Source organism: Balaenoptera borealis, assembly GCF_965194805.1.
Source record: "Balaenoptera borealis genome assembly, chromosome: 19".
Lineage (NCBI taxonomy): Eukaryota > Metazoa > Chordata > Mammalia > Artiodactyla > Balaenopteridae > Balaenoptera > Balaenoptera borealis.
The window spans coordinates 36218898-36241974 of record NC_138878.1 but is presented as its reverse complement, the minus strand read 5'-3'; the positions used below and the strand labels follow the sequence as shown (position 1 = coordinate 36241974).

The 23077-nt window shown below is 36.2% G+C and overlaps 1 protein-coding gene across 1 annotated transcript in view; it reads right to left on the bottom strand.

Annotated features, from left to right (window-relative positions):
• Positions 1-4231: 4231 nt before the first annotated feature.
• The window catches only part of SHCBP1 (SHC binding and spindle associated 1), a 44181-nt gene continuing 25335 nt past the window's right edge, over positions 4232-23077 (bottom strand). Inside the window, exons 11-13 of the mRNA XM_082366811.1 lie at positions 10919-11005; positions 10410-10551; positions 4232-8805 (exon numbers count right to left, since the gene is read on the bottom strand). Coding sequence (XP_082222937.1) covers positions 8480-8805; positions 10410-10551; positions 10919-11005 — 555 coding nt within the window. The 3' untranslated portion in view covers positions 4232-8479. The remainder of the gene's footprint in view (positions 8806-10409; positions 10552-10918; positions 11006-23077) is intronic.

The window sequence follows — 23077 nt, the reverse complement described above, 5'->3', positions numbered from 1 at the left end:
AAGCTGCTCAACATCAATAATTATTAGAGAAATGCAAATCAAAACGACAATGAGATATCACCTCACACCAGTTAGAATGGGCATCATCAGAAAATCTACAGACAACAAATGCTAGAGAGGGTATGGAGAAAAGGGAACCCTCTTGCACTGTTGGTGGGAATGTCAATTGATACAGCCACTATGGAGAACAGTGTGGAGGTTCCTTAAAAAACTAAAAATAGGGGCTTCCCTGGTGGCACAGTGGTTGAGAGTCTGCCTGCCAATGCAGGGGACACGGGTTCGAGCCCTGGTCTGGCCCTGGTACACAATTGTATGGGTAGTTGGTGGCAGAAGTCAAGAAAAAGGAATTTTCACACGATTCTAGACATTTAGAGTTCTGGGCTTTCTTGCATACATGACCACCAGGCAGTAATGTAACAGATGTTTTCTTTTAAATTATCTATGCCAGAACTGATTTAGACCAGTTATTTCAGAATCTTGAGAGGGTGGGGGTGCCTATGCATAAGGTGTTTGGGTTTTTTTTTAATTAATTATTTATTTTTATTATTTTTGGCTGTGTTGGGTCTTCGTTGCTGTACATGGGCTTTCTGTATTTGCGGCAAGCGGGGGCTACTCTCCGATGCAGTGAGAGGTCTTCTCATTGCGGTGGCTTCTCTTGTTGTGGAGCACAGGCTCTAGGCGCGTGGGCTTCAGTGGTTGTGGCACGGGGGCTCAGTAGTTGTGGCTCACGGGCTCTAGAGCGCAGGCTCATTAGTTGTGGCACACAGGCTTAGATGCATTGTGGCATGTGGGATCTTCCTGGACCAGGGATCGAACCCGTGTCCCCTGCATTGGTAGGCAGATTCTTAACCACTGCGCCACCAGGGAAGTCCCCCGTAAGGTTTTTTGTTTTTTTTTTTAAGTGCACCAAGTGACTCTAATGTGCAGCTAAGTGCTGAGAATCATCCTCTAGTACTCTAGCCTTGTTATCTTACAGAACCGGCATGGAAAAAGAAACATAAAAGGGCTGAAATGATGACCCTACATGCTTGGTCTCTAGAAATGGCTGGGCAATACCGGAAGACTCAGACTCACATGCATTCACAACCAACACCATGAGTGCTGAACTTGAAATAATTCCACCTCCATGTCCTGTGGAAATTACCCTTAGACTCTCTAGAAGCAAAAGTGCTGGATAAACATGAGATATTCATACATTTCCATGATCTCTAAAATAGTATCTTCTGAGAGCCTCCTATACTCCTGCCATTTTCTACATCCTTAACATCTTCAAAAATTGGATGCGGAAAAGACCCAATCTCTTTCCTCAAGCACCTAGATGCCCTAACACATGTTACAGAAAAATACCTGTAGACCAACATTTCTGTCTTGGGAAAAATGACTTGGCTTTACTACTGTCAATATTTGCTTTAATATTCTCAGATCTTTCCATGTGACATTATGCAGTTGATTTCATAGTGTAAGCACTTATCTAACATTACTAGTACATATCAGCCTCCCCTCCAGAAAAGCGTTTAGGTGGTAGTGTTCTGCAGAGCACATTTGCTCTCTCCCCTCATCCCAGCATAATGCCATCAGCAAATTAGGTATTACATTCCACAGAGCCAGAACCCTCCCTTAACAACTGCTGAATAGTCAATTACAGCCTAGACAAATGCGTTTTTCACTGATTAAAAAGAGAATTATAGCCATTGATTCTGCTTTTCAAATTAAGGGACAACATCTACGTAATACGGAATTACAGAGACTTGGCTTAACAAAATGGTTATTTAAAAGAACAGAAAATTGGGTTTAGAGGAAAACTCTGTGATCAAGACAATGTGACTTTCCAAAACCAAGGAGTATGAAATCTGTTAGCCTTTCTAAACCCATAAAATGGAAAGCCTCCAGGGAACTGTAAACTCTAACCTAATCGATAACTATGTTGAAAAGCCAAAATGTTAATTTCCTCCAGCACTAGAGAGGATTTGTCTCACTAGCAAATTTTAGATATAAACATCAAGTCAAAAATAATTCTCCAATGTCTCTGAGCATTTTACCAATGACAACAGATTTGAAATGCATTTTAGAAGCAATGAAAGGGAATTAAATAGATTTCTAGTGCTATAAAGCTTAATGTTACTTTAGAAAGTGTTAAACTGTCTGCTCATCTTCCTTACAGCTCATTTGGTACCTTGTAAGCACTGAAGAAAAGCTAAGTGCAGGAGCATTTTATTAATGTACCAAAAGCCACATTAATGTTAATATGCCTAACACCTTCAGAAAGTTTTTTGAGCAATCTAAAATAAAACAGTATGTGAATTCCTAAAAGTCTTGATGGAAAATATCACCAGCTATCACCTAGGAGAGTTGCCTCTAGCTCAAGGACCAACTATAAATTAGGGATACTTGATTTTTCAAGAACATTCACAGGTAACTGCAATGCATTGTGCTTCACATGAAAATAATGTAAAGATGCTAATTAGTTTTTAATTGCTTGCTAAATTGGTCCAATGTTATTCAAAATGGCCTTTAAAGAGCTATACACCAAGATTATTTCAGTGAGAAAGTTGTCAGCCCACCTGGCCTGAAGGCAGTAAAAGCTGAACTCCAAAACCATGCATGCATGCATGGTAAGCTCACACAGGCTTCTTAATAAGACAGGATTTTATTTACCAATCAGCCTTGACCTCACCCACACAAATAAGTCTGAATGCAGAAAACTCCTAATTTTGGATGTGAGAAAACCAAATTAGGGTTGGCTCAGATTCTAGAATGTGAATGTGTTCAACCGAAAAAGTTAATGGCCTGTGACACCACCCCACCCACACTCCCCTTTATTTAAATGTGCCAAAAATGTTTTTATGGTCAAATACCAACCAGTCTAGTAAAGATTTCAACAGAAATAAGCTAGAGAAACTCAGAAATTTGACCTGGTTACCAACTGGTTCTAACATAGAGTCCTCCATTTCCTTTGGAAATGGTTCCAACCTGGAGGATTCAAGAAGAATTTCACTTCTAGTCAAGATTGAGTAACAAGTTTCAGATTTACCCTCCTGCCTTAAATAACTAGAAAACTGGACAAAACTTATGAGACAATGGTTTTCCAGACATCAGATAACAGATAACACAGGACTGTGATACCTGATAAGGGAAACAAAATTATAGCAGCTTACTTCTTGGAGGCAGTTTCCAGGCCTCCGTACAGGGAGGGGGAACAGAGCACAGTTGATTCACTAAGGTAAGGAAACAGAAATTAGAGTTTAGAGGCCAAGGCACCTAGAATTTGCAAGGCAGAGTACTAGAGAAGGGAGATGCACAGAAAGAGAGCTTCAGAAACCTGCAGTGGGTCTCCTTGAGTACTGGTTGAGTACCAACCTGCATATGTGTGAGAAGAAACTACACAAGGCTGGGGAAAGGGTCACCAGAAAAGAATGAGCAGGAAAAACTTCACTCCTACCAGCCAGAGTGAAAAGATCTCATAATACATGGGGCACCAGATAGATTTCTAGAAAGGGGAAGGGAGGTGTATTCAACTGATTCCAAGTAACTGCATTCCAGGAAAAAAAAAAAAAAAAAGCCAACACTTTAAAGGACTAAAACAAATTACAGCAATAACATAAAATTCATGATGACTAGCATCCAATCAGAAATAAGCAGCCAGCAAAGAAACAGGAAAATATGACCCACAACCAAGAGAAAAATCAATCAATAGAAACAGACACAGAAGCAACAGAGATGATAAAGCTATCAAATAAGGATACTACAATAGGTATTATAAATATGTCCTATATGATCAAGGAAGTAGAAGTAAATACAATCATGTTGATAAGAGAAGGGAAAGATGTTATAAAGAGTCCCCCCAAAAAACCATCTTGGGATTTAAAAAATGTAATATCTGAAATGAACAATTCATTGGGTGAGATTAACAGCAGTTTAAACTGTGTGGAAGAAAATTTTAGTAAACTTGAAGACATAGCAATAGAAACTATCCAAAGTGAAACACATAAAAAAACCCTGAAAAATGAATAATGCATCAGTGACCTTAGGGACAAAAAAACCCCAGAGTAACATGCATGTAATTAGAGTTAAGGAAAGAGAGATGAGAGAGAGTAGAACAGAAAAATCATCTGAAAAAATAAACTCACACAATGAAGAAGTACAATGAACTCCATGCAGAATAAACAAAGAAATCCACACAAATATACAGGATAATGAAATTGCTGATAACCAGAGATAAAATCTTAAAAACAGTCTGCTTGCCAGAAACTATGTAAGCAAAATGACAGTGGAACAACATCTTTAAATACTGAGATACACCGTCAATTTAGAATTCTCTAAGCAGCAAAAAGTCATCTTTCAAAATTGAAGACACAATAAAGGCATTTTCAGACTAACAAAATATAGAAGAATTCATTGTCAGCAGACCTATACCAAAAGAAATGATAAAGGAAGTTATTCAGGTGGAATATGATACCAAATAGAAATTTGGATCTATACAATGAAGAATGAAGAGTACCAGAAATGGTCCATACGTTAATAAATATAAAAGATCCATTTTAAAATCCTTCTGAAGGCTAATAGTTTAAGGCAAAAATGACACAAAATATTGAGGGGCTTATAACATATGTAAGAGTAACATGTTTGACAACAATAGCACAAAGGATAGAAGGGAAAATGGACCTTACATATAAAGTGATAAAATATTTGAAGGTAGTTTGTATCTATTGTAAACTCTAGAGCAGGGGTCAGCAAATTCAGGCCATAGGCCAAATCCATCTTGCTACTTATTTTTGTACAGCTCAGAAGCTAGAAATGTTTTTTACATTTTGGAACAGGGTGGGTAGAAGGAAATATGAGACCATGTATGTCATAGAAAGCATAAAATATTTACTCTCTTGATTCTTTACAGAAAAAGTTGCCAAGCCCTGACCTGGAGCAGGAGCCAATCTTGGCACAGTTGACATTTTTGCCCAAAATGTCATTCCATGATGTGAGGGTAGTCCTGTGCATTGTAAGATGTTTAGTGGCAACCCTGGTCTCTACCTAATAAATACCATTAGCACCTCACTCACAGTTGTGACAACCAAAAATGTCTCCAGACTTTGGCAAATGTCCTTTTGGGATGGGGGTAGGGGGCCAAACTTGCTTCTGGTTGAGAACTACTGCCTTGAAGCAAAACTATAAAATATATAATATATATTCTATATATATATGTATATATAATAAGCCAAGGGTAGAGGTAAAATGGATCCATTTAAAAAAAATTAAAACCCTCAATCCAAAAGAAGGTAGGAAAAGAGAAAACAAGATTTTCAGATAAGACATAAAAAGCACAAACCATAAAAAAAAAAATTGATAAATTGGACTTGATCAAAATTTACACTTCTGCTGCTTAAATGGTACTGTTAAGAAATTAAAACCCAAGCCACAGGAAGAAAGGAAATATTTGCAAAACATATATTTGATTAAAAACTCGCACCCAGAATTAAAAAAAAAATACACACAAACCTTACAACTCAATACAACAACCTGATTTGGGGGGACTAAAATAGGCTAAAGATTTGAATAGACACTTCACCAAAGATATAGAAATGGCAAATAAGCACATGAAAAGATGCTAAACATCATTAATCATACGGGAAATGCAAATTAAAAACACAGTGAGCTATCACTGCACATCCATTAGAATACTTAAAATTTAAAAGAATGACAATATCAAGTGTCAGCAAGGATATAGAGCAACTAGAATTCTCATACACTGCTGGTAGGAAAGCAAAATGGGATAGCCGCTTTGGAAAACAATTTGGAACTTTCTAATAAAGTAAAATGTGCACTTACTATACAGCTCAGCAATCCCACTCACAGGTATTTACCACCAGAGAAATAAAAACAATATGTTCAGACAAAAACCTTTACCCAAATATTCTTAGCAACTTTATTCATAATAATCAAATACTACAAACAACCCATGTGGCCCATCAACAGGTGAATGAATACACAACACTCAATATCCACACAATGGAAAACTACTCAGCAATAAAAACAAACAAACTACTGACACAGGAAACAACATAGATGTATTTTAAGAGCATTATACTAAGCTTAAGAAGATGGACACAAAAGACTATATAATGAGTCATCATTCTTTTTATATGTAATTCTAGAAAAGGCAAAACTATGGTGACTGAAAGCAGATCAGAGGTTGCCAGGGTCCAAGGTTGGGGAGGGGGGGATTGACTGCAAAGAAAAATGAGACCTTTTAAAGATGACAGAAATTTTCAATATTGTGTTTATGGTAGTAGTTACACAACTATATATATTTGTCAAGACTCAGAATTGTAGACTTAAAATTGATGATTTTTTATTATATCAAAAAAGCTGATAAATGCTAACAAAAAAAAAAAAAAAAGCAGCTCAATAGCCAAGAAGGTTTTGAAAAATAAGAATGGAATGGAAGTGAGGTTACATTTTCCTCAAGTCACTAGGAGGAAGAACAACTTGCTACAATGCAGGATGGCTAGAAAACATTTTTTCTAGTCAAATGTGATTGAGTGCTAGTGAGCTGGATCCTAGTAACAGAATATACATTTAGCTGGAGATTATCAGACAGGAGTTTTTAAGCCAGAGGGTCAACTGTAGGCAAACACGGGAATTCAGCATGATTCCAATTACGTGGGGAAAAAATGAACTAATCAATAGACAATATCAAGAGAACTTGATAACCATTTAGAGAAAAAGAGTTCTACACCATATCACACATAAAACCAAATTACAGATGGATTAGAAATGTGAATTTAAACAAGCCTACTTGTACTAGAAGATAATATAAAATATTTTTATAATCTTGTAATAGACAAGCCCTATGTAAATAAGTCACAAGACCCAGAAGAGCAGATTTGACTACACGTTAATATTTAAAACTCAAGTAAATACTTTTTCCATGTCAGTGTTTTCACCTCAACTGTCAAATCCACATCCCTCCAGGGCTCTCTCTATACTCCCTGGACTAAGTCATCTGAGATGCTCAACTCTCCCCAATAAGCAAAAGTACTCTACGTGACTTAAATAAGAATACACTAGGCCTATTCACTAATAGTTTATAATTTGAATAAAAATTAATGTAAGATTAGATTTAAACTAAGATAGAAATGAAATCTGAAAAACCATCATCCTATAATAAGGAACAACAAGTAACTTACCTAGTTACTTGTCACTCTCTTGACACTCCAGCAAGTTACAAGAAAATATACAAAGTCTAAACTCTAAGATAGAAAGGAAATTTAATTGGAAAACCAATTTGATTTTTTTAAGTTGAATAGATGGTTTTTAAATAAGTATTTGGCTCAAGTTGATGCAGAATTAATTAGCATTACTTTTGCAACAGGATTTCAAGAGTAAAAGAAAAATATCTTTCAATGGTCAAACAAAAAAATCTAACATAAATCCTTCCATATTTAGTAGCATCTGAAAAATAAAATTATAATTTATTCAAATTTAAGGAAAGACTTCACTGAGGAAAAATTTTAATACTCTCTCTGAAGCACTAAAAAGATACCAAAATATTGTATGTATTTCAAAGGATCACACATGCTACACAGGCACTATGGCCCCTAAAGCAATTGGAAAAATATACCAAGATTCAGTTTATTACTTCATCATTATAATTTTAATCAGTAGGAATTTTAATGTCACATACACTTTTTAAAAATATAAATACTTTTAAAAGCTGTATTTTACAATATGATATCAAGAACACAGAGCTGATACAGGTTGTATAGGTAATAATTTTGACTATGTAAGAAATTTGATCAGAATACTGTTGGTGAAAGAAAAGCACCTTCTTTTTAATCATTCATATTCAGCAACAGTGAAAATGCTCTATATATATGCATTGGCTCTGAATAACACGTTTCATTTCTGTTTCAAACCTGATATGCTATTACTGTTTTGATGATTACATAGTTCAACATAAAAAGGCATTCCCACTAAGATTCTCAATAATAAGCCTGATAAGGGAGATAACCTCCCAATCATAAAAGCTTTTAAGACAAGTATTATGCAAATAAAGCATGGATATCAGACTCACTATAATTGGGATTAAAAAGACAACTATAAGAATACTGCACATTGATGCCTATTGCGTTTTTGTGCGCTCATCTTGCATTCCCTGCCTTCGTTCCTCCTCTTTGAAGTGCTAAAGTGTATTTATACTAGAAAGTTATTAATAGACTTAATACGAGAACTATGTGTTTGAAAAAGCAAGACTTTCTAGATAAGAAATCTCCAAATATTTTCTATTTTATGTTTTTATGACCTTCTTTATAAAGAGAGTGTTTTATGTGCAACACCTGCAGACAGAAATAAATCTACGTTTCACTCAAACCCAATCGAATATATCAGATACAAAATATAGACATGAAGCAAAGTAATGATAGCAGCAGTGATTCTTGGGGGCAGCATGTGCAAAATCCAATATTTGCTATTTACATCACAGTGGTCAGAAGAGAAATGTGCCAAAACTCCCTTTCCCATTCCACTTGAACTGGTTCCCCACAATTGAAACAAACATCTCCTGTGACATTAAGTTGTCATCGGCAAGTGTGATCCCCAGTTCACTCAACCTTTTCTTCTTCAACTGGCCTTTTTGTGTGGAGGCAGCAACTAGTTCATTTACAATTTCACAATTGCCTTCGACTTGCTCAGAAAGGTCAGCTCTCGCATAAAGCTCCATTTTACCAGTTGCACATTCAATCAGCTCTTCTAGATCCACTCTTTCAGCTACATCTGCCTCTCCACTTGTCTGAACTTTAAGTGCTTTATTTTCTGAAGAAACAAACAAATTATAACAAATAGAGTTAAATATACAAACTAACCCAACTAAAACATGTATTTCTACAGTCTATCAGAGCTTTCAAGTTTTTTCTGTTAAGGATTCCAGCTGTCATCTGACTGGACTTCACAAACTCTCTGCCATAAGTATCTCAACAAGCAGGTGTCTTAGTCTTCAAGGTCTCCTGACTCTAATACAAGATTACCAATTTTGAATTTTCTTTTTTTATCCTAGATCTCATTTACTCAACAGACCTCTCCTGGATATTTACTAAGCACTGTATTAGAAGCTAGATGCAAAGATAAATAAAACTGCTCTTTTCCCTAAAGGAACTCCCAATCTAGCAGCTTTATAAGTGACTGCCTGTGATGGCAGAATTCTAGATGGCCCCATGATGCAGGGTCATCTGCCACTTGGTGTTATTTTCATAACTGTTAAATGGCAAAAGGACCTTGCAGATGTAATTAAGGTTACTAATCAGTTGATAACTCAGGTATACGTAACCTAATCATATGAACCCTTTAATAGCAATGTTTTCCCTGGCTGGATGAAGAAGAGAAAAGCATAAAGAGATTCAAAGCATGAAAAAGATTTGAAGCATGAGAAAAAGTTTAAAGGATGATGAGTTTAAAGGATGATGAGTAGACCTAGAGTTTTCTTTGAGGGAGGTCTTCTGTTGCTGAAATGGAGGGGGTTATGGAGCAAGGACCCAAGAGTGGTCCCTACGAGCTGAGAGCAATCCTCAGCCAACAGCCAGCAAAAAAAGTAGAGACCTCTGTCTTATGACCTCAAGGAAATTGATTCTGCCAACAACATAAAGGAACTTGGAAGCAGATTCTCGCCCCAGAGCTTTCAGATAAGGGCCCCACCCAGCTGATACCTCTTTCACCCTGTGAGACCCTAAGCAGATAACCCAGCCAAGCTCACCTTAACTTCTGACCTACAGAACTGTGAGGAGAAAAAGAACTACCAGATAGCTGGAATGGATCCTGAAGGATGACAAGGACTACTCATCATCCTTTAAACTTTCTTCACCTATGCCAATGCACAATCCTTCTCCATGACTGAGATTTCATAGTAATCTGGGTCATGGCTTGAAATTCATGAACTTCCCACTGTGTTACATCAGCTTTGCTGCCAAGAAAGACAGCTGACAGGGAGGTATTTAATTTTACAAATAAAAACTAGAGGTGAACTCCATGATCCCCTCCAGTCAAATGCAGCCTTCAACCTGGCACATTCATTTTTCTGCCTCCATCCTTAACAAATGCCAGCAGGAGCCACCATTGCTATCATATGCCCATCCTTATTCTATAAATTTATAGAAAGCCAAGCATGGTAAGAAGGTTACTGCAGGACCACAGAAACCACACATCAAGGCTTTGACCAGTTGACTAGTTGACCTTGAAAGTTTCTTTCACTCCAAGATTCCATAATGTTATAGCTTTATCAAGCTTCTCTATCTCCATGCCTAAGCATATGCTAGTTATCTTTTTTAAAGAGGAGAAGAAGATTAAGACCTTTAATCAGAGTTTAATGCTGAAATACAATAAATTAGGTCTGGATTTTATTTTGAAAATTACTAAATATACCATACCTTCAGTTTCATCTTGGGCATTTTCTTGCAGGTCAGAGAAAATTGTAGGTTTCACCAAGACAACACCATAACCTTCATTATTATGTATGACATTACTCACCATGGATATTTTGGGAATGTCATAATGTTCATCTAAGAAGTCCTGTGACATTGAAAACAAATATTTTAAGGAACTGTCACATTCAACACTGCCTGCTTTAAAAATCTCACTTTTTTCAGGCTATTCTAAAAATAAAATAGAAAGTTATGCTTATTAGTACGTGGTAGCACAATCTGAGCTCTGAGTGACACAGCATTCCTTTGTCATTTCTGCAGATCTATAGATAACAAAGTATTCTCACAAGAGACTTCCAACCACCAACTATTGATATTATTAAAATTTACATACCGTTTATGCTTTTCAAAACCAGAAAACAACAGGAACAACATGGGAATTTAATAAAACATAATTATTTCTTAGGTAAAACCATTCTAACCTTTGGAAAGAGGGTGTCTCAGCAGGTGCTCACCTTAATGAGGATCCCTTCCTTGCAGTGATGGATCCCATTGTCACTCAGGGTGCACTTACTCCCAGGATATATTTCTATACCTGCACCCTACAAGTTACATTTTAAGGTAATGACAATCAGTTTAAAATAGGCAAGACTATAAAAGAAGGTTTGTCACTTCTTAGACTTTAATGCAGTGCAAATATAAAGTATTTTATAGAAAGTTTTATTAGGTATTTCTAATCAACATTTCCATTTGCTTCATTTCCAGCAAGTTGTCTATCATTTATTACTTTCAAATACCACACACACACACACACACACACACACACACACACACACACACACAAAACAACGGCTAAGAGTTTCAACACTTGATTACTATTTCACTCTCTTTCATCTGGGACAAATCAGTTTTCTGATTCTGCCAAAAAACAGTTAACAATTATGTTGAAAGAAACACTTATTAAAAATGACCATTCTCTCAGAAATACTCAGTTAGTTGGAGAACAGTGTTCAAATCTAGTAAAATATTGTTAAGTTGTAGATAGAAATAAGGCCCTATATTTTTAAAAGCAGACCAGTTTAAAAATATCCCAACCTAACTTGAAAATCGCTTCCAGGAATTAAAATAATTAATGGTCCCCACTACTACACACATGTTAAGTTAGTAACCAATTCAAGTGTCCTGTTTATACCTACAGAGTAACTAGAACAATTCATGCATGGCCCAATGCTCTCACATTGTCCCTTGGTACCACATGGTACCAACAAAAAAAGTAACAATAATAGGAATGATTTCCTGATGCTATGCTAGGCACTTTAGTAAGTAAAAATGGTTCGGCTCAAACCTCTATGATTATTTAAAAATTCATTTTTGGAATAATTTCATACACAATATCCTAGATGAAGAAGAGTTGCTATTAACCATTTATGACACATCTATTGCATGTATATTGAGTTGTTTTCCTAGGAATGGGAGTGTCCCATGAGAAAACATTTATTATTACTTTCCCCTTTAGGGATTACTAAAACATATATGTAGTGGGATGGTCACTACACACAAACCTAACTCTCTGTAGAGAGGTCAAAAGATCTGGGAAATAGGCCTTCAGCTAAGATTTTCAGTTTATAGCTATATACAAAATAAGATTTAGGGGCAATAACGTTAAAAATACATACACAATGAAATAGTTAAAATTAAATATCAAATTATCAGGAATCATGTAAAACTTAAAGAGAAGAATAACTTAAGCCACAGCCACTTAGTAAATGGGACAATCATGTTCAAAATATGCTATGAAGCTGAACAGATATTCAGTAACTAAAAAGAAACTGAAGAGGCTGCCACTTCTAAGATGATAGTACAAGTAAAAACCATGGACATCATATATAAAACAAACATAAGATGGTTGAAAAGGCAGACCAGCTAGACACCTCAACACCTGAGGAATGACACCAACACATTGGTGCATTTCCTGGGTATTCTTTTTGCCTTATATTCCCAGACATGAAGCTAAAGAAGCTGGCAATCCATAAGTGCCGAACAGACCAGAAATGCCTCCCTAAAAGCCTGCTCTCTTTAGCCAAAGGACCAGGCAAGCCTAGAAGGACAGAAAACTTTGAAACAATAACAGCTCTATTCTATCCAAACACGATAGGAAAAAAACTGGCCAACCCTCACCCATGCTGGCAAGTGCCAAGGGGAGCCTAGACTTCCACCCTCTTGAGGCTATGACTAGGCACCCCAACACCCACACTGGGATTTTCAGTTAAGGCCAAGGATTTTCATCCCCACCAGCTAGTAACAAGGCCCTCCCATTTGTGGAGACTACATATGGGACCTGCACTTGTATCCCCAACTAATAATAACAAGGTGCCACACCCCTTTCCTACTGGAGTGGTGTCAGAGCAGGCCCAGTGGAGGGTCTAAGACTTTCACCACTGCCAGTGGTAACAAGACCACTGAGATGTGCCAGAGCATCAGTGGAGACATGTAAGAAGCTGGAATTCTCACCCCCACCCAGCAGTAAGAAGGATCTTCCCTACTCAACTTGGATGTCAATGGAAGCCAAATGGGGAACTTGGACTTCTACCTCCACCTGGCAGTAACAAGGGTAAGAGAAACCCAGCTAAAACAGAAGATGCAGATTCTCATAGTATAATATAAAATGTCCAGGTTTCAGTGGAGAATCACTTCTCATACCAAGTGCCAAGAAGATGTCAAACTTAATAAGATAATCAGTAAAAACCAAAACCAAGATGTCAGAGATGATGGAATTACCTAACAAGGATTTTAAAGCAGCCAATTGCTTTAATGAGCAATTATGAATATACTTAAATGAAAAATATCAATAGCAGGCTGAACAACAAAATAGAAAGTCTCATCAAAGAGATAAAAGATAAAAGAACCAAATGGAAATTTCAGAACTGAGAAATACCGTAACTGAAATAAAAAGCTCAGTGGATGGGCACAACAGCAGAAAGGTGAGAACAGAGGAAAGAATCGGTGAAACGGAAGACAGAACAATAGAAATTATCTAGTCTGAACAACAGAGAGAAAACAGTCTGAAAAAGAAAAGTGAACAGAACCTCAGGGACCTATGGGACAATAACAAAAGATCCAAAATTTGTGTCATCAGAATCCTAGAAGAAGAGAGGAAGGGTGAAGCTAAAAAAAATTCAAAGAAGAAATAGCTAAAAATTCCCAAATTTGGCAAGAGACATTAAGCCTACAGACTCAAGAAGCTGAGAAAACCCCAAATGGGATAAGCTCAAAGAAATCCATTTCAAGATACATCATAATTAAACATAACATTGTCTAATGTGGTCTAATGTGTCTATAAGTTTGAAAAGGAAATACTGAAGATAATTATATTACAGACAGGGGATGGTAAAGAGACGTTAAGGGAGGTCAAGTTTCTAAACTTCACTCAAACTGGTGAAATAACATCAGTAAACTGTGGTAAGTTATGTACATATAATGCAATACCTAGAGCAACCACTTAAAAAACCATACAAAGAGATATACTCAAAAACAAATGGAATTCTAAAAAATGTTCAGGTAACCCACAGGATGGCAAAAATATTAAAATGAAAAACAGAATAGAAAACAAAAAATAAAATGGCAGAATAAAGACTTAACATCAATAATTACACTAAATGTAAGTGGTCTAAATACACCAATTAAATGACAAAGACTGGCAAAGTGGATTAAAAAATAAGATCCAACTATATGCTGTCTACAATTCACTTCAAACAGAACAATAAAGACAGGATGAAAATTAAAGTATGGAAAAAGATATACCATGCAGGGACTTTCCTGCTGGTCCAGTGGGTAAGACTTCACCTTCCAATGCAGGGGGTGCGGGTTCGATCCCTGGTCGGGGAGCTAAGATCCCACATGCCTCACGGCCAAAAAACCAAAACATAAAATAGAAGCAATATTGTAAAAAATTCAATAAAGACTTAAAAAACGATCCACATCAAAAATATCTTGAAAAAAAAAAGATATACCATGCAAATTTTAATCAAAGGAAAGCAGGTGTGGCTCTATTAATATCAGATAAAGTAGAATTCAAAGCAAAAAAAATTACCAAAGATAGACAGTAACATTATATAATGATAAATAGGTTGGTTCACCAAAAAAAAAAAAAAAAAAAGCAATCCTAAATGGGTATGCACCAAATAACAGAACTACAAAATATGTGTAGCAAAAACTAATAGGACTGAAAGGAGAAAGACAAATCCTCAATTATAGTAAGAGACTTTAACAATCCATCTCTCAAAAATTGAAACAACTAGACAGAAAATCAGAAAGAATACAGAAGAACTCAAAAACATTATCAACCAACCCGATCTAGTTGACATTTATACTCAATAACAGCAAAATACACATTTCCTTTCAAAGGCCTATGGAACATATACCAAGACAGACCATATCCTGGGCCATCAAAACAAACCTCAACAAAATTTTAAAAATTGAAGTCATGCAGTGTGTTTTCTGACCACAATGGAATCAAACTAGAAATCAACAACAAAGATAACAGTAAAACTCCAAATACTTGGAAACAAAATAGCACACTTCTAAATACTGCATGGGTCAAAAATGAAAATACAACCTATCAAAATTTGCTAAATCAGTGCCAAGAGGGAAATTTATAGCATTAAAAGCATACATCCGAAAAGAGAAAAGTCTCAAATCAACAATCTAAGCTCTCACCCAAAGAACCTAGAAAAAGAGCAAAATAAACCCAGTGTAAACAGAAGGAAGGAAATAACAAAGACAAGAGCAAAAATAAATAAAATTGAAAACAGAATAGTGAAAATCAATGAAACAGTTGGCACTTTGAAAAAAAGTCAATGAAATTGACAAACCTCCAGCAAGATTCACAAAGAAAAAAGGAAAAAAAGAGAGACTACACAAACTATTAATATCAAGAATGAAACAGAGGATATTACCGCAGGCCCTGCAAACATCTAAAGAATCAGGGAACACCACAAACAACTCTATACATTTGACAACTTAGAAGAAGAAATGGTCCACCTGAATCCCCAGGCTGGTGTGAGGCCTAATAGGATGGGGGGCAGGGTGTGCAAGCAACACCCCTGCATGCAACATGGTGCATGTAGCAGGTGTGCCAGCAGCCTGCTGCCATCGCTGTCAAATAGGAAAGCCCTTCACCACCGACTGGGTCCTGGTCACATGGGCTGTATACCCTATGAGTGCATCCATTAATTCACTCAGCATGAAATAAGTCATTGAATAGCCCTATAATTATTAAGGAAATTTAATCCATAATTTTTAAACTCCCAAAAAAGAAATCTCCAGGCCCAGATGATTTCACTGGAGAAATCTACCAAACGCTTAAAGAAGAATTAACACCAATTCTGTACAATCACTTCCAGAAAACAGAAGAGGGAATACTTCCAAATTCATTTCATGAAGCTAGCATTACTCTGATAACAAAACCAGACAAAGACAATACAAATAAGGAAAACTTCAGACCAATATCTCTCATGGATATAGACATATAAATTCTTAAGAAAATATTAGCAAATACAATTCAGCAATATATAAAGAATTATATACTATGACCAAGTGAGGCTTATTCCAGGGATGCAAGGATGGTTCAAAATTTGAAAATCAATCACTTGTAATCCACCAAAAATTGATGCAGGAAAAAAGCATTTGACAAAAGCCAAAACAAATTTATTATAAAAATTCTCAGAAAACAGAAATAAAGGAGAACTTCCTTAATTTGATAAAGAATATTTACAAAAAACCTACAGTTAACCTTATACTGGTGGCAAATATGGTGAAGTAGGAAGACCCTGAGAACCTCCTCCAACAGGCACACCAAAATTAAACTATTTACCAGAGTGACTATCAATGAGAACAACCTGATGACTAGCAGAAAATATTTCCCACAATTATAGTTATAAAGAAGGAACTGCAGCAGAGACCCAGTACAGTCAAGACCTACACCCCCAGGGAAGGCAACCCAAAAACAGGAATTAGGCAAAATGAGGTGACAGAGGAACATGTTCCAATAGAAGGAACAAGATAAAAACCCCACAAGAACTAAGTGAAGTGGAAATAGACAATCCACCTGATAAAGAGTTCAAGGTAATGCTCAAAAGATGATCAAAGAACTCTGGAGAAACCTGGAAGAACATAAAGAGAAGTGTAACAAAGACTTAGAAAATATAAAGAAGAACCAAACAGAGACGAAATACAATAACTGAAATGAAAAATACACGAGAAGAAATCAATAGTAGATTAAATGATACAGAGGAACAATCAGCTAGATGGAAGACAGAGAGGTAGAAATCACTGAAGCTGAACACAGAAAAAGAATAAAAAGAAATAAGGACAGTTTAAGTGGCCTGTGGGACAACATTCACATTATAAAAATCCCAGAAGGAGAACACAGAGAGAAAGGGGTAGAGAACATACTTGAAGACATAAAAGCTGAAAACTTCCCTAACCTGGGAAACAGAAATCCAGGTCCAGGAAGCAGAGAGAGTCCCAAATAGGATCAAACCAAAGAGGGACCATATCAAGACACATTATAATTAAAATGGCAAAAATTAAAGATAAAGAGAATATTAAAAACAGCAAGGGAAAAGCATCAAGTTATGTACAAGGGAACTCCCATAAGGCTATCAGCTGACTTTTCAGCAGAAACTCTGAAAGCCAAAGGGTACAATATATTAAAGGGATAAAAGGGAAAAACCTAAACTCAAGAATACTCCACCCGTGCAAAATAATCTGAAAAAATATACAGATATAAAACTGAATCATTTTGCTGTACAGCTGAAACTAAAAAGATATCATATATCAACTATACTTCAATAATCAAAAAAGAAGAAATCCTGATATCAGACACCAGCTAATGAAAGGCCAGCATACTTCATGGTCCACCCAAAAGAAGAGAAAGCCAACAGGGATGGCCAGGGACAGATCAAGACACTCCTGGACTGGAACGTGGTGGGAAGGAAGACACCCTGTAGGGACAGTGAGGCTAGAGAGGGTCAAGGAGAAAGCTGGAGCCCAAAGGATGCTTCCCACCATCCTGGCTACATCATTCCCTTCTTCCTGAGATACAACTCACATACCATGCAATTCACCCACTTAAGTTTAATGTACCATTCAATGGTTTTTAGTATATTCACAGAGTTGTGCAACCATTACCACACTCAATGTTAAAACATTTTCATCACCTTAGAAAGAGACCCTGTATCCTTCAGTTATTCCCCCAATCCCCTCTTCCCCACCTTACTCCCAGCCCTAGGCAATCACTACTCTACTTTCTATCCATATAGATGTGGCTGTCCTGGACATTTCACATAAAATGACTTACACAATATGTTGAAAAAAAAAAAAAGAATACTTTATCTGGCAAGGCTTTCATTCAGATTTGATGGAGAGATCAAAAGTTTTATAGACAGCAAAAGCTAAAAGCATTCAGCACCACCAAGCCAGCTTTGCAAGAAATGTCAAAGGGAATTCTCTAAGCAAAAAAGAAAAGGCCACAACTAGAAACATGAAAATTATGAAAGGAAAAAGCTCACCAATAAAGGCAATTAATTATACAGTAAAGGTAGTAAATCAACCATGTACAAAGCTAGTAGGAAGATTAAAAGAAAAAAGTAGTAAAATCATCTATATCTGCAATAAGTAGTTAAGGGATATACAAAACAAAAATGTAAAATTTGATGTCAAAAAAACAGTAACTGTAGGGGGAGGAGAGTAAAACTGCAAGGTTGTTAAAATGTGTTTGAAATTCGGAGATCAGCAACTTAAAATAATCACATAAAGATTGCTATATGTAAATCTCATGGTAACCACAAATCAAAAATCTATAATAGATACACACACAAAAAAGAGAAAGGAATCCAAACATAACGCTAAAGACAGTCATCAAATCACAAGGGAAGAGAACAAAAGACAAGAAAGGAACAATAAAGAACTGCAAAAACAACCCCCAAACAACTAACAAAATGACAATAAGTACATATCTATCAATAACTACTTTAAATGTAAATGGACTAAACATTCCAATTAAAAGACATAGAGTGGTTGAATGGATACAAAAACAAGACCCGTATATATACTGCCTATAAGAAACTCAGTTCAGATCTAAAGACACACAGACTGAAAGTGAGGGAATGAAAAAAGGTACTCCATGCAAATGTAAATGAAAAGAAAGCTGGGATAGCAATACTTATATCAGACAAAATAGACTTTAAAACAAAAACTGTAAGAAGAGACAACAAAGGACATTATATAAAGATAAAGGGATAGATCCAACAAGGAGATATTTCAATTGAAAATATGTATGCACTGACACATTTGGAGAATATAAAGTAAGAAATTGACAGTAACACAATAATAGTAGGGTACTTAACACTCCATCAATGGATACATCATCCAGACAGAAAATCAATAAGGAAACACTGGTCAGATGGACGTAATAGATACATAGAGAACATTCCATCCAAAAGCAGCAGAAAACACATTCTTTTCAACTGCACATGGACAATTCTACAGGCCACAAAACAAATCTCAAAAATTTAAAGACTGAAATCCTATCAAGCATCTTTTCTGATCACAATGGTATGAGACTAGAAATCAACTACAAGAAAAAAAATGCAAAAAACACAAACATATAGAGGCTAAACAATATGCTACTAAACAAACAATGAATCACTGGAGAAATCAAAGAAATAAAAAAATACCTGGAGACAGATGAAAATAGAAACACATTGATCCAAAATCTATGGGATGCAGCAAAAACAATTCCAAGAGGTAAGTTTATAGTCATACAAACCTACCTCAGAAAACAAGAAAAAATCTCAAATAAACAATAACGTTAAACCTAAAGGAACTAGAAAAAGAACAAACAAAATTCAAAGTTAGGACAAGGAAATAAATAATAAAGATCAGAGCACAAACAAATGAAATAGAGACTAAAAAGCAATAGAAAAGATCAGTGAAATTAAGAGCTAGTTCGTTGAAAAGATAAACAAAATTGACGAACCTTTAGCCAGACTCACAAAGAAAAATGCCCAAATAAAATCAGAAATGAAAGAGGACAAGTTACAACGGACACCACAGAAATACAAAGGACCACATAAGACTACAAGGAACAATTATATGGCAATAAGATAGACTTACCTATCTTATAGACCTACCTATCCTCTAACCTAGAAGAAATGGATAAATCCCTAGAAATGTACAATCTCCCAAGAACAAAACAGGAATAAATAGAAAATATGAATAGATCAATCACCAGTAATGAAATTGAATCAGTAATAAAAGAGCTCCCAACAAACGAAAGTCCAGGACCATACAGCTTCACAGGTGAATTCTACCAAACATTTAAAGAACAGTTAACACCTATCCTTCCTAAACTATCCCAAAAAATTGAAGAGGCACACTCAGAAGCTCAAATTCTATGAGACCAGCATCACCTTGATATCAGAATCAGAAAAAGATACCACAAAAAAACAAACAAAAAAATTACAGGCCAATATTCTTGACAGTCATAGATGCAAAAATCCTCAACAAAATATTAGCAAACAGAATCCAATGATACATTAAAAGGATCATACACCATGATTAAGTGGGATTAATCTCAGGGATACAAGGATGGTTCAATATCCACAAATTAATCAACGTGATACAACACATTTACAAATGAAAGAATAAAAAATCATTTGATCATCTCAGTTGATGTAGAGAAAACTTTGGACAAAATTCAATATCCATTTATGACAAAAACTCTCAACAAAGTGTCCATTGGTGGAATATATCTTAATATAATGAATGACATAAATGGCAAGCCCACAGCTAACACCATACTCAGTGGTGAAAAGCTGAAAGCGTTTTCTCTAAGATCAGGAAAACATGACAAGGATGCCCACTCTTGCCATTTTTATTCATTGTAGTATTGAAAGTCTTAGCCCCAGCAATCAGACAAGAAATAAAAGAAATCCAAATTGGAAAAGAAGTAAAACCATCACTGTTTTCAGATGACATGATACTATCCATAGAAAATCCTAAAGATGCCACCGAAAAACTACTAGAACTCATCAATGAATTTGGTAAAATTGCAGGATACAAAATTAACATACAGAAATCTGTTACATTTCCATACAATAATAACTATCAGAAAGAGAAATTAAGAAAACTATCCCATTTACAATCACATCAAAAAGAATACCTAGGAATAAATCTAACTAAGGAGGTAAAAGACCTATATTTATGGGACTTCCCTGGCGGTCCAGTGGTCAAGACTCCGTGCTTCCACTGCAGGGGGCATGGATTCAATCCCTGGTCAGGGAACTAAGATCCTGCATGATGCATGGTGCAGCCAAAAAAAAAAAAAAAAAAGACCTATACTTAGAAAACTTAAAAAACTGATAAAAGAAATTGAAGATGACACAAACAGATGGAAAGATATACTGTGCTCATGGATTGGAAAAATACTGTTAAAATGATCATACTACTCAAGGCACTCTACAGATTCAAAGCAATTCCTATCAAAATACCAATGGCGTTTTCCACAGAACTAGAATAATTCTAAAATTTGTATGGAAAAACAAAGGACCCCAAATAGCCAAAACAATCTTGAGAAAGAACAACAAAACAAGAGGTATCATGCTCCCTGACCTCAAACTATACTACAAAGCTACAGTAATCAAAACAGTATGGTACTGGCACAACAGACACATAGATCAATGGTACAAACAGAGAGACCATAAATGAACCCCACCATCTTGACAATTAATCTACAATAAAAAGAGGCAAGAATATACAATGGAGAAAAGACAGCCTCTTTAACAGATGGTGTTGGGAAAACTGGACAGCTACACACAAAAGAATCAAACTACACTACTTCTGGAAGAAAACAATGCCAGTGCCCTCTTTTACATTGGTCTGAGCAATATTTTTTAGATATGTCTCCTTAGGCAAGGGAAACAGAAGCAAAAATAAAGAAATGGGACTACATCAAACTAAAAAGCTTTTGCATAGCAAAGGAAATTATCAAGAAAACAAAAAGGCTGCCTACTGAATGGGAGAAGATATTTGCTAACAGTATATCAGATAAGGGGTTAATATCCAAAATATACAAAGAACTCATACAGCTCAACATAAAAACAAAACAAAACAACCGGATTTAAAAATGGATCCTAATAGACATTTTACCAAAGAAGACATAGAGATGGTCAACATGCACATGAAAAGGTGCCCTGATAACTAATCATCAGGGAAATGCAAATCAAAATCACAATGAGATATCACCTCACACCTGTTAGAATGGCTATTATCAAAAAGACAATAAGCAGTAAGTGTTGCAAGGATGTGGAGAAAAGGAAATCGTAGTACACTGTCGGTAGGAATGTAAATTGGTGCAGCCTCTATGGAAAACAGTAAGGAGAGTCCTCTATAAATTAAAAACAGACCTACCATACAATCCAGTAATTCCACACCTGGGTATTTATATGAGAATACGAAAACACTGATTCAAAAAAATATACATACCTCAAAAAGGTGTATGTTCGTTGCAGCATTATTTACAATAGCCAAGATATGGAAGCAACCTAAGTGCCTAACAACAGATGAATGGATAAAGAAGATGTAGTGTCACACACACACGCACACACACAAATGGAATATTACTCAGCCATAAAAAAGAATGAAATCTTGCCATTTGCGATGACTAAGATGGACCTAGACAGTATTATGCGAAGTGAAATAAGTTAGACAGAGAAAGACAAATAGTGTGTGATTTCACTTATATGTGGAATCTAAAAAACAAAACAAACAAACAAAACAGAAACAAAGTCATATATGCAGAGAACAAACAGGTGGTTGCCAGAGGGAAGAGCGGATGGGGAATTAAAAAAAAGGTAATGATGTGAGGTAATGAATGCTTGACTGTGATGATCATTTCATAATGTATATTTATATGAAACCATCACATTGGACATCTTAAATATATAAAATTTCTGTCAATTACACCTCAATAAAGCTGAAAAAGGATTTTTTTTAATTCTTAAAAAAGCACTAAGCCCATGCGCCACAACTACTGAGCCTGCGCGTCTGGAGCCTGTGCTCCGCAACAAGAGAGGCCGCGATAGTGAGAGGCCCGTGCACCGCGATGAAGAGTGGCCCCCGCTCGCCGCAACTAGAGAAAGCCCTCGCACAGAAACGAAGACCCAAAACAGCCATAAATAAATAAATAATAATTAATTTAAACAAAACAAAACAAAACAAAAACATTTGGGCTTCCCTGGTGGCGCAGTGGTTGAGAATCTGCCTGCCAATGCAGGGGACATGGGTTTGAGCCCTGGTCTGGGAAGATCCCACATGCCGCGGAGCAACTGGGCCCGTGAGCCACAATTACTGAGCCTGCGCGTCTGGAGCCCGTGCTCGGCAACAAGAGAGACCGCGATAGCGAGAGGCCCACGCACCGCGATGAAGAGTGGCCCCCACTTGCCACAACTAGAGAAAGCCCTCGCACAGAAACGAAGACCCAACACAGCCATAAATAAATAAATAAATAAAAATTAAAAAAAAAAAAAAAAAAGCAAAAAACACCTTATACTTAACAGTCCAATACTGAATACAGTCCCCCAATATCAAGACCAAGGTAAGGATATCTACTC